The 13,334-nt window shown below is 37.4% G+C and overlaps 2 protein-coding genes across 3 annotated transcripts in view; both read left to right on the top strand.

Moving 5' to 3' along the window:
* The first annotated feature begins 822 nt into the window (after nucleotides 1–822).
* LOC131689347 (uncharacterized) lies at nucleotides 823–12,459 on the top strand. Of its 2 annotated transcripts, none has more exons than XM_058974372.1 (10): nucleotides 823–1,190; nucleotides 1,266–1,409; nucleotides 2,894–3,077; nucleotides 3,140–3,238; nucleotides 3,292–3,485; nucleotides 3,543–4,084; nucleotides 6,335–6,485; nucleotides 6,548–6,729; nucleotides 6,805–7,081; nucleotides 11,999–12,459. In XM_058974372.1, the coding sequence occupies exons 1-6, from the start codon at nucleotides 1,011–1,013 to the stop codon at nucleotides 3,906–3,908; spliced, it is 1,167 nt and encodes a 388-aa protein (XP_058830355.1). In that variant the 5' UTR covers nucleotides 823–1,010; the 3' UTR covers nucleotides 3,909–4,084; nucleotides 6,335–6,485; nucleotides 6,548–6,729; nucleotides 6,805–7,081; nucleotides 11,999–12,459. The 2 variants fall into 2 exon arrangements, with proteins under 2 accessions (XP_058830355.1, XP_058830356.1); XM_058974373.1 differs by having other exon boundaries at nucleotides 3,292–3,501; nucleotides 3,752–4,084.
* Nucleotides 5,502–13,334, top strand: part of LOC131688247 (uncharacterized) — a 44,377-nt gene continuing 36,544 nt past the window's right edge. Inside the window, exons 1-4 of the mRNA XM_058972436.1 lie at nucleotides 5,502–5,521; nucleotides 6,335–6,485; nucleotides 6,548–6,729; nucleotides 6,866–7,081. Coding sequence (XP_058828419.1) covers nucleotides 5,502–5,521; nucleotides 6,335–6,485; nucleotides 6,548–6,729; nucleotides 6,866–7,081 — 569 coding nt within the window. The remainder of the gene's footprint in view (nucleotides 5,522–6,334; nucleotides 6,486–6,547; nucleotides 6,730–6,865; nucleotides 7,082–13,334) is intronic.

Genomic DNA, 13,334 nt, shown 5'->3' with positions numbered 1-13,334 from the left:
ACCAAAACATGTTGCAACACGCACGCAAGGTACGTGGCCTGTACGAACGCTGTGAGTCGCGTGCCGCTCGTTGCGCGTCAATAAAAAAACCATAATAACTTTTGCCCTGTAGCAAGTTTTCATGTTATTATTTTTACTTATGATTTGTTATGAAATATACAATATTAGGTGGAAGCAACATTTGTAAACCGATTGGAAGAGAAGTCAGAAATATTTAATTTTATTTATTAAAATTGTTAATAATTTTTGCAGTTAACTTTTTTTTCGTCATGCAATATTTTTATTGGAAGAATGCTATCAATCGTGAGAAATTAAATAAACTCCAACCACATGTTGGAAAAAGTAACACTGAAAATAATTCGAATTTTGAAAAACTGTCCAAATTGTATTTTTTATTTATTTTTGCAGAAAAAGCTCAACCGACGAAAAACGTTTGCACACTTGAGAGATTTTGAATCTATCTATAGTTTCATGAAATAGTTTCTCGGCTTCAACTTGATGTGAATTGAGCTTCTCACCATCGCTTCGTTTTGTTTTTCTAAACAATGATTACAATGCGTTGAATGTTGTCGACACCCGAGAGTTGCCTCTTGGGAATTGATCAATCCGTAACATAATGTACTTAGCTAAAAAACAACTAAGCCTTGCAGGAAAATCGCTCGAAATGTGTGAAAGTTCATACCAGATTACGAATTACAGATTACGAATTACGAATAAACAATAGCTCTTTTAACGAAAAGTTTACAGCCTCCAGGGCAAACTTGAAATAGAAGACCCTCAACGCACATTTAGGATAGAGACTGCTGATTGCTTCTATATGTAGTTCGCTTATGTTCAACTGTTTCGCTGTCTAGTGGCTACAGGGACACCGGCTCGCGGAGCAACGGCATCTATATTTAATGCGCGGTCTAGACGGGCGCAATGAGAGTTTTATTTGCTAAAAGTGCGAAAAGTGGTTGTAAATAGTGCGATACCGGAGCCTGCATCCGAGTGGGAGTAACATCACAAGGATGATATCCCGCTGGGCACAGTTTCTCCTGTTGGTTTCGAGTACCAGATACTCATTAAGTTCCACAATTGTTCCGCCACTGTACCGGTATGACGATCATGAACAATGTTTGCAGAGTAATTCTAAGGCAGTTTACTGCGTTTTGGTGATAAACCTGAAAACGGATACCGTTGATCCTCTGGTAAGCTTTTCTTTCGTTTGGTTTCCGTGCCTGTTGAAATATATTGTTCGAGTGATGCTTGCTCACCATCGTTAGGATTCGATCCGGATTGAGTTGGGCTTCCGACGAAATGAACTGGAATGGGGCGTTTGTGTCGCTGACTGTGAGCAGGAGCTAGCGGGATTCAGTGAAAGCGAACGTCAACGATTGTACTATCCGAAGTTTACGATTAATCACAGAGTAAGTGTTCTAGCTCATTACGGTTTATAGCAGGGTAAATTAATACAGTTTTTTATTCAGTTCGTTTATTTATGGTACAGTTGTACAATAGTGATAGGTGCTAGAGGGGGTATTTGTTCAAGTTTTAGTAAATCCGATAAATTTCAAGTGCGTGCGAAATGTTTGAATTTTATGGCGCCTGTTGAAATTTGAGGGGTTTGGAGATTGGAACGACGGACCCGATGGAACAAAACTATATTGTTTCAGCCACCAAAGATAATCTGAATAGTGGTCGCAGTGGCAAAGTTTCCCCTAAAAAAATATGTACCCAACGCACAATTTCGAAGCGACTGTAAGACTTTGCTGAACAAATGCCTAATAAAAGCAACCGCTGCTGAATAAACAGTATTACTGAACTATGCTATGAACACAGGTTTTGTCAGTAAATTTAAAAAAACTGTTATTCAGAATCATATGATGTGCTGAATAATTAGCTGAATACACGCATCCGTGGCTAGTTGGAGCACGACTATTCAAATTGCATGTGTTGACTGAAGGAGGCTGAAGAAATGTTTTTTGGCTGATTCTTAATTTGATGAAAACATACTGAAAAAATGTAGCTCGAATCAATAAAAAATAGACTGCTCGGTGTGAATTTTTTTTCTGAACTACACATTGAACTAAGCTGAATTCAGCAGAACTGATTGCTTCTGCTTTAATTTATTGATGCGTGCTGAATGCCGAAAGCGTAGTTGGTTAATCAGTTGCCTTATACGCAGCTCACCTGGGTTCAACTCCCAACCCGCTAAGCCTGCGTGATTTTTATAAAGTAATTTTTCTAACCTGAAAAAAAAGCGAATGACCTAAAAGTTAAACCTCTATAAGCGAAAAAAGTGATTATTCGAACGGTATCCTAACTGCAGCACAGAATATTTCCCGGTTCTGCACAAATTCCGGGTACATTGGAAGAACGATACCATTCATGACCTGAGGTTAGCAGGTCAACCTAACAGAATACCGCAGCTTCGAGATCTTGGGGCGCGACATTGGATCTCTCTCGCGATACTGCACGATCGCTTCGTCCATATTGAACACCAAATCGCGTAGTAGCTGCTTATCAAGCAATGGGTCTTCTGACAATGATTCTCTGTGTTTCCTTTTTTTTATTAACGACTAAGAGTGAGACATTTTTTTTGAGACGGTGAGGGCAGAAAGTTTAGAATGGCATGGAATAAAGTCATATGAACAAGCTTAGAGTTTCCCGATGATTTAACCCTTTGCCTTCTGTTGTAGGAGTCAGGACCGCTCTTCCTTGGGTACAATGGCTCTTAATATTAAAAATACTTTGTCTTCCAGTCGCTTGCTAATTGAATGTCGTTGCAACATAAAAAGTTTAAATATACTTTAAATCGAAAAATGGTATGCATATTGAACACAATTATTAAATACATAATTTTTTTCGTGATCCTGCTTTCGAAACGTATCGGGCCGTATTTTGTCTTCAGAACATGTTTCCTACCAATTACTGGCCGGAAAAGGTAGAACCCTACAATCTGACGTACGGAAAATTGCTGAATTCTTGTGTGAACAACCGACTGCAGCGGGATTACAACCTCACCCAGCTTGGCCACTCGAAAATCTGGTATTGCATTCGTATCGATCCGCCCGAGCAACAAAATACTGGTTTAGGCATGCTTCCGTATTTAACACACGAATTGAAGTGTTTAATTTTGATAACTTTCCTTTTACAGATTGGCTAACAGTCCTATTCCTGGCGATTGTTATTACACTCACTATAGCCACGGTAGGCGCTAGTGCAATAGATCTGTTCGATGGTCGCCATGTAAAAGGTAATATGATGATATATGGTAAATAACATGATCGTCCTTCGTTCCCATTTCAGGTAATGTGGTCGTATCATGCTTTGCCGTGAAACGGAACTGGATGCGACTTTTGCAGGATCCTAAGACTGAACTCTACCGGGATTTCGGATATATCGATGGACTACGTGTATTAATCAATATTTTTACGGTGTCCCTCCATTGTACAATGACGAGCGTAATCATGTCACTATATAATCCAGAATACGCTGAAAAGGCATACAATCCAGAAGGTAAGCAAAGTCCTGGGTAATCTGAATTTCCACATTTTCAGATAATGAAAAATCGGTTGATGCTAATGCTTACCTCTACGACACCGATAAGCGTGCAAAACTTTTTCGTCATATCCGGGATGCTGCTGACGGTGCATTTTCTGAGGGATATTCAAAGGAATCCCACATTCGACCTAGGATATTTTCGAACCAAAATAATCAACCGATTGATTCGCTTAGTGCCGGTGTATTATTTTTTTCTGCATTTCAGTCTAGTTGGAGATGGGCTGGTGAGTGAACCACTTAGCCCAAACGGACAGAGATCCGTGACTTTGGAGCAGCGTATTTGCTGGAGACATGGATGGAAGAACTTCCTGTTTGTGAATAATCTACCAGCGGACGAGGAGAAATGTTTTGCCCAGGGTTGATATCTGGGTGCGGATCAACAATTATTCATTGCTGCCTCGTTTCTACTGGCGCTCATTTGGAAGTTTCCGAGGAAAACCAAGACTTTACTGTGGATGGTTGTCATAGTTTCGGTAATCATACCGGCAGCATTGGTTCACTTGTTGAACCTGGAGACGGTGGCACCCGTTGGACTGTGGTATGTGTTTGTACATTAGGATTTGGATACTGAACGGTAGCAGTACGACGGTAACGAATCAGATTTTCAATTCAGGTATTCCTCGATAGTACTGTGGTGTCAGTAATTGGGTTATTTTTGAAATTAATGATCTATCCAGGTAACCAATAAGCATACAAAATGCATTTTAACGGCTACCTGATAGGCATTTAAGTCGTTTTAAATGTCATTTAAAAGTCGCTTTTTGCGAATTTTACGGCTACTCTACTGCTATGCCATGAAAATGCTTTTTTACTGCTGTTGTGCATTCAGAATGCTGATTACTGACAAGATGCTTTTAAACAGTTTTTTGAATGCTGATTAACAACAGATATGAATACAGAATGCAAATATACTGCAAGAAGCATCCGAAATGCAAATTATATGCTATTTTACTGCATACACTAATGCTTGTTGGTTACCTGTGTACACTTCACAGCGTCTTAGCAACAAACCGAAGATTTGGGCATATGGAAAATCGTTGAAATCAAGACACAGTTGTCTCGCTTGTAATGACAAAATAGTTACCTTTGTCAGTTGCGGAGTCGAAACAGACGATCTTTTATATGACACTGGAATTGAATGATCTAATCAGAAGAAAAAAACAGCAACCCAAAGAATATGCTTTATTATCTTAAATAGAACATTTGCATCATGACGCCGTCGATGGACCAAATGATCTTGTTTACAAGTGAAGATGCTGAATCTCTGGTGTAAAGACTCAACATCCCAATTGTTTACCATTTTTATTTGTCGTAATTCCAATCTAACGCAGGAACTGTCAAACGTTTCAATCGTTTCTAATTCCACGAGAACTTGTACGTGGAACAGATCGAGATATCCGGATCATACATCAGGAATTATCCTCAAGATTTTTATCGCCCTTTCTACAGCGGTCGTATTATTACTACAAAGGGTAATGCTGTTTGCAATTAACGCAGTCCCCAATCCTCCGTACATAGGCAGACATGCAGATAAATCTTATGCAAGAGGATGTAGCTCGGTAGGGCGAACCCAGCGAAGGTCGCCCGGAAAGAGTTGTATTACGGGTATGATTAAAATCCATCCCTTGCCGGTTAATACTGAATGCTTGCAATCCAGTATTTTTTTCGCCGTCTGAAATAAGGGGTCCTTAAAACAACCCCGTACTTCAGCAGATCCTCGCCAAACTCTCATCAGTAAACACGCCGTTAATCTCGACTTTCCGAGCGGGGATGAAAACAGAATTGTCGTTTTCAGGCGATTTGCTATTTCGGTCATAGCCTAGTAGCGTTCTGTCAGGTCTTTAGCAATCCTAAATGGATTCATATATTTAAATTTGAGTATGCAAAAGACCACTAATTGACGCATAATTATCAATTAGAATTTTTCCGCGCCATACGTTAAATATTTCAGCAGGATGAAGAAAAACACATCCAGGTAAGCCGAACCGAATGATGTGATTTCACTAGTTCGCATCAGCTTAAAATAAACTCATGAAGGGAATTATGCAAGACTAGAGGTTTACTCAGAAACACAGTGTATCCGTTTTGGGAGCTAGTGTCAATCCGGTCCAGCCACTAAGATAGTGTCGGATTCTGGTGAGAGGAAATCAAAACGAAAATTCCAAAACTAATTCAATTAGGACACCTACTGTTTTCAGCGAAGATTATTGGTATGATAAAGATTATTAGCAAAAAGTATATTCAGGAGTCAAACAACGTTCAAAAACCTTGTCGAAGATGCCACACTGCAAAAATGGTCAGACAATTAATTTTGACCAGATTTTCACTGTTCCGGGCCACTCTGATGCGTATTTACTATCGAGGCATACCTGCGTTAATCAGAATGTATCAATATACTGTTTTACTGCTGTCGGAGAAAACGCCAAAAAAATAAACTAGTGGAATCTCAAAATAACTTGCTTGATTTTTGTTATTTTGGGTAAATTGTTATTGAAATTAAATTTAAAGATGGAGTGATCTTTCTAGAGTGAATTTGTTAGGATTTTCCACACTTTCATTAAGTCATGATTATAAATAGTCTGCTAAGTCTTGCTTTCCGTTACCAGTATACTGGTAATCACTCGAAAATATCAACTCTTCTTTAATTTCAATAGCTTTCGTTTCTGTTGGTTATTAATTTCCCAAGCATTACAAACAGTATCGAAATAATGTTATGCAGAAAAAACACGATAATATGTAAAAGCGTTTTGGAAATCTCAAATCTAACCATATTTATTACTTTTTGTAGTGACTCTAAATTTCTTCTATACTATCAACGCTTCTTCAATCACATCTATCAAACAAGCTATAGTAACATTCACGCCTACATTGCTGGAATAATCGTAGGATTCTTATACCACCAAACGAGAAATGGCCGGTTGAATCTTGAAAGCTCAAGGGTACGACGCTAACAAGTAAATAGTATTAAAATTTCAACTAATTAATAAACCTATTCTATCAGCTGTACAATTTAGTGAAGAAAGCATTTCCGTTGATGATCCTACTTGGACCGATCCCTACTTTTCTATATTACGAATACGAAATTCCTCGCCCATCATGGCCGACTACGCTACACTTTGTGTTGTTCCATAATTATGGCATTATTTTTGGATCGCTGTATACATTGCTTCCGGAATCCTCCAGGTAAGAAATCCCAAAACTTTGACTTTTAAATTTTCGATAAGTTTCTACTGAAACTTCACTTCTTTCGAATTTCAGGTCAATTTCGCCGGTTCCTGAGCTCGCGATCGATGACCACTTTGGGAAAACTTTCTTATAGCGTGTATGTGCTGCATGTTTCTCTGCTACGATGGATGATAAACTACATTCCGATGATGGTGCACGTGTCCATTCCTAACATACTGATGCTATCGGCGGCAACAGTCGTCGCATCGTATCTACTAGGACTCGTAGTGTATCTCGTTATTGAGCAACCGACGAGCTTGCTGCTGAGACATTTGTTCTTCGAAGCTCGCAGGACGTCAAAAGTGGACTGGTAACTGTTTCTATTTTATGATTTCATGGAGTACTGGACAATCTGTAACTGGATTGGTGTGTTCAACGATTTGTTTTTCTCTACTTATCACAACGTTCTGATAGCTGGAAGAAAACAAATAAAATATATACTATAGTAGAGTGGCTCGCGGTTGTATAGGAAAACTTCAAAATGATTTAAACTAGCGGGCACAGCACTTTTTGAGTTCCTTTTGTGGTCCCAAATGCCTGTGCAAAATTTGGTAGCGGTTGGTTGCTTCCCGGGTTTGCGCATTGCGTTCAAAGTTTGCATGGGATTTTGTATGGGGAAATCAATTATTTTGCATTCTAATTAATGAAGATCCCTATTTCACTGATAATGAAAAACCAGCTACATAAAACTATAGTTCAAACCTTGGTTAACAACTTTGCCGAAGACCGTAACTAGCTACGAGTTTTCAAAAAATAGTTATAACGATTTTAAAACTTATGGTAAAATCCAAATGCAGAAATGGATTAGTTTTTCCAACACTGCCGGTGCACCACCTACATCGACATTAAAAACTTAGATAAATGAGAATATATTCATCGCAGAGACTTGGTATCTTTGAATGAAATGTTCAGAATGAATTGCTGAATAAAATAGACGTAGTCAGAAAATGAAAAGAAGCAGGGTAGGGGGGGGAGCTTGTGTACTCCCCAGTCCCTTTTTAGATTGTTTTGTATAAGACAAAGAATCATTACGTCCTTGTAAAAGTCAACGACTGAACTTTCTTAATATTTTTGCTTGATGCAAAAACTAACTCAGGTCTGGAAATCGCGTTGGGTTCTAACCTGAAGTATATTGCTGGTCCACCAAGATCACCTCTGTTTTGCGTGAACCTAACTCAATTTCATCAAAAAACGCTTGTTTGAAGTAACTATCCTGGTTTCGTTCCTAGATTCTCAAACGATAACTTCAATAAAAACAATTCCGAGACTTCAAGGAATCTAAGGATATGCATTTTTTTTTAAATTCTGGCTCTGCACGGCTAAGAAATAGGGTTTTAAAATATGTAAAACTTATAAACCGTTGTATCATTTTAAATGAGATAACAGTAGAGCCCTTAAATAGTAGCACTCAAACATGTAAGATTAATTTTTAATTCGACGGTACAAACCTGCGTTGAAGATGTGCTCCTTATGTTATACTAAACTATCTAAAAAGGTAACTGGGGAGTACACAAGCCACCCCCCTCCCTCTTCTTTTCATTTTCTGACTACGTCTGTGTTATTCAGCAATTCATTCTGAACATTTCATTCAAAGGTACCAAGTCTCTGCGATGAATATATTCTCATTTGTTCAAGTTTAAAGTATCAGTGTCGTGGTGTACTGACAGTGTTGGAAGAAATAATTAATTTCTGCATTTGGATTGAACCATAAGTTTTAAAATCGTTATAACTATTTTTTGAAAACTCGTAGCTAGTTATCAGTTTCGACAAAGTTGTTAACCAAGGTTTGAATTATCGTTTTATAAACCTGGTTTTTCATATTAAGTGAAATAGCGATCTTTATTAACGTAAATGCAAAATAATTGATTTCCCCATATAAAATCCCATACAAACTTTAAACGCAATGCGCAAACCCGGGAAAGAACCGACCGCTCCCAAACTTTTCACAGGCATTTGGGACCACAAAAGGAACTCAAAAAGTGCTCTGCTGAAAAATGTCATTTTCGAGCCACTCTACTGGATAGCTTTTCGGTCGAATAATTTGCCTGATGGATCCCGACCAACCGGTAACGTACGTGTCCGGAATAAGTTTCACAGTGATACATAGCATTTAAATACCATCATAAATACTTTAGGCAAGCTATTTCAAACGTTTAAATTGAGTGAATTTTATCGAAGTGAACAGGGTCTAGTTCCGCTTAGTGTTCGTTCGTTCCGCATAGCGCCTACAGCGCCGCCTGGACCTGAGTAGCTGATGCAACAATTTCACGGATAGAGGAGAATTCTTCATAGAAATCGCATGAATTAATTTATTCAGAGCTGGTGAAATCATTTCACGTCATTTTTCAATGCTTTTTGTAAATACCTGCCGGAATCAAAAGTATTTTTCATTCTGGAAGTGCGAATATATTGCAAATATCCAATTGATACGTGGATGTATTCGTGCGGGGCTTATTGTATATGAAGACGGCCTCAGAATGTACGTGTACGAACTGGAATTCTTGAAATGGGTCGTTGGATGTACAATGAAACTATCGCCTTTCATTTCCAGGGCTAAACATGTGTACATCTATTGATGAAAACAAATATATCATTAGATATATGCAGACAAGTTTTTTCCATAAAAGCACTGCCGGACAGTGGAAAATGGATTATATACACACACACGTTTAGAACTGTGTTTTAAGGGTCAAAGAACTTTCGGTGAGCGTCTAAACGAATTGAACGCTTGATAGTATGCGTTGGAAAAAAAATGCGTTCAACTTTGTCACCGGTTTATCCATATAAAGCATTTAATAAACTCTAAAAGAAGAAAATCAGTCGATTTATTAGATTATCAGGATTCAAATCATGCAAAATAGTTGGTGAAAAAACAATTGACCGGGTGAAATGGTGCTTTTGAAAAAGTAGCGGTGATTTTTCGTCACACCACCACAATACGCAACACAACTGCGTAGTGAAAAAACCACAGCCACTTTTTCAAAAGCACCATCCCGCCCGGTTAATTGTTTTTACACCAACTATTTTGCATGATTTGACTCCTGATTATCTAATAAATCGACTGATTTTCTTCTTTTAGAGTTTAATGAATGCTTTATAGGATAAATCGGCGGCAAAGCTGTACACAATTTTTCCTACGCATACCACCAAGCGCTCAATTCTAACACATGCTCTAAGAAAGTAACTTGAGCCTTAAATACATGGACAGTACTCAGCACAGACTTAGACCCGATAGGCTGGGGAAAAATAAATTTGAATGCAGTAACGCTTAAGGCATAGCGAGACATAAAATTTAAACTGAATAGAACACCCGCGAAAACTATTGCTGGGGACAGCAAGTTCTAGTTTTAAAATAATCTGTTTTATATTATAAAACTTTCAAAATTATGAATCTAGAACTGAAACACTCCTGAACATAACCTTAGGGTATATTCAGGGGCATTTTATTTTATATAGGAGTTTCAAAGTAGAACTGGAACTGAAACATTCACATCCCCAGCAGAGCGTTTTGTTTTATACATTCGAATAGTTTTGTTTTAAAATTTAAAACTGTTATTCGACGCCATTTTATTTGTTGCTAATTTTATAACACGTTTAGAATTGTGTTATAAATACATGCAAAGTTTTCAGCACAGACACTTAGACCCGATTCGCGATCTAACGCTGGATGCTGACCTCCAGACGACACGAGAGTGCTGATGATGTTTTTATTTTCATCTATCAAAACACATTGAAAAGTAAATTTTGAATTTTATAAACACAATAAATATTAAAATTAAATTTCATTTCTTCAAATGAAAAGTAATATTGATGAAGAAAATATGTGTCCTATCTCTGAAAAATAGAAAACATGACACTGGGCGAAAATCACTGGATTGAAGAGTGCAGATGTTGATAGTCGAGGTTATCCATTGATAAATTAAAATTCTAGGTGAGCATTTTCCGTATCAAAAACACCAACCTAAGCTCAACAATATAAAAATAATTCCTGGTCTCGATAACTCGCAATAAAATATCGATTTCTACTGTATGTTTGGCATCAAACGATAAAACGAGTGTTTTATTAGCACTCGTAATTATTTTTTTTGTGAAACTATGTAACAATTAAAATAAAAAAACTATCCTATATCATCAATGCAAGAAAATACTTTTGTCATTATTTGACTAGTACTAATAATTGAATCTAGTTGGCGCGTCGATCAGATAAGTTTCACGTTTGAGAGCCAATAGACTGGGGAAAATAAAGTTGAATGCAGTAACGCTAAAAGCATGGCGAGACAAGAATTTTAAACTGAATAGAACATCCGCTAAAACTGCTGCTGGGAACAGCAAGTGCTAGTTTTAAAATGTCCAGTTTTATATCATAGAACTGTCAATATTATGAATTTAAAACTGAAACACTCCTGAACATGCCCTTAGGCTATAGAGTCGTATGCAAATAATTTCACACACAAACACACACAGATAAACACACACCAATTGGGGGTTTATTTCCTCCAGCTGTCATATAAAAAACTGTCAACCTATTTAAACAATTGCAATTGCTCGCCTAAAGGATTTCTAATGTTATATTTTGCGGACGGCCGGTTTTTCGTGTAATCCCTCAGCAGGAACATTCTGACGTAAAATTGGAACAAAAACGACCCCCCCCTGCTATTGCCATGTCTTGTCTTAGTGGATAGCTAGGACAGGATCCGCCAACGGGCTTCGTTTTTCACCTTATTTCTTATTTCTTGCTAATCCCTGTTGAAAATAACACACCTCCCGACCAATGTTGCCAAAATATTAGTTTGGCTGCGTTTGTGTCCAAAACTTAGTTTGTTAAAATTAAAATATTCTATATGAACCAATTTCACGTTTCTGGAAAAATCAAAGTTGTCTAGTCCTCCCGCTCCTATCTACACCGATTTGATATTATCGAAGCAGTTGAAAACTGGAACATTCCACTGTTTCGATAATACCAAAGGAAGTACAAGAAGCGATTACCGGAAAAACTTTCTCCGGGCTTGCTACAAAGTTCTCCCAATTTACTCGGCACCAAAACAAAGAATATTTTTACATGAAGTTCAAAATATTTTCATATTTACGCAACACAGTCTGTTTCGCACACCGAACCGAATCCACGATAGCCGCGCTACCGGATCTCTCGGGAACCTGTAGAACTTGAGATCCGGATAATATGTTATTTTTCGAACGCAAAATAATGCCTTACACTTTATCATTACAGATGGACGTTATGGAAAGACAGTGAAACCTCGAGAAAACAAAAAAATACGGCATAGTTAACAACCGTTGTTTTAAGTTTTACATCAAATATCTAACAACACTTCCAAGCAGCCCTTTAGTACATTTAGTTTCCAAGCCGAACGTCTGCTGATGTCACTTTCGTCCAATCACGAGCTGGCTCAGGATTGGTTCAAAAATAGGGGGCAGGGTAGGCGGATCCTGTCCTAGGTGGATAGGAAAATAAACACGAAGAAGAAAAAGGTTAATTAACAAAGGTTCGCAGCAGATTTGTGCAGTTTAAGAATAATTTAATTAAACGCTTAAAGTTAAAAAAACGGTGTTGTAAATCATAACAATTAGAAGTACTGTTGCAAAATCGTTAAAGCTAGTAGAATGGCTGAGTGAAATTAAAGCTAAAGGTAAAATGTGCGATAAAATAACAGAAATAAATTTAACCTAGAATTTATCATGTTATCGGTTATCTGGTTTATGTTATCGTAGAAGCGCCGCTAATCGAGTTGATAACGACAAGGTAAAGAAAACAATTATAAAACTCAAACCTAAATAAAAGCTTAACCCTAGAACGTTGCACTTGCGTTTTCCATCCTAGAACGTTGCACTGGGGTACAAATGTACCCCACGCGTTTGATCGCAATTTTCGCAGGTAAAAATGTAAACAAAAGGAATGTATAATATATTATTTTCTTCGTTTTTTAATTGCAAAAACAGCTGTGCAAGTGAAAGTACGGAATTTATTAAATCTATGATGCATAAATTGGTTTACCTAAGCAAAAACGTGAAAAAATCGCAATTTTGACATTTTTAACAAAAATATTATAACGTTGCGAATTTTCAACATATTTGAAAAAAAATTCAAATGATTCTAAAAGGCGAAAGAATGGTCTAGAAACGGCATAAAATGGAATTTCGAAAGTTTCGGAAGTGTTATTATTTGGAAGAGTGATAGTTTAAAAATCGGGTTTTGGAAAATACCACGAAATGGGGTGGAAATTGAAATGAAAAAAATATTTTTGACCAGTACTGCATTGGTAACACGCAACGTTACTGTTACAGCAGTTATACTTGCGAGCCATTGTTTTGAAAAACTATAAAAAATAAACAATAAAAATCAGCAAAAATGAGAACGGTTTTTCTTCTACTTCGAAATTAAATTAAATTAATTGAATGAATGTTTTAAAAGCGATTACTTAATACTATTTGATACTTACGTAGTAAAATAACTACGCTACGTCCACCCCTGGTCTTGTCATGAGTCACATTTTCACTGACATCACGAAACGCTAACGGCAACCGTACACTGGGTACAAATGTACCCC

Source organism: Topomyia yanbarensis, chromosome 3 (assembly GCF_030247195.1).
Source record: "Topomyia yanbarensis strain Yona2022 chromosome 3, ASM3024719v1, whole genome shotgun sequence".
Classification (NCBI taxonomy): Eukaryota; Metazoa; Arthropoda; class Insecta; order Diptera; family Culicidae; genus Topomyia; species Topomyia yanbarensis.
This window is presented reverse-complemented; position numbering and strand designations above follow the sequence as displayed.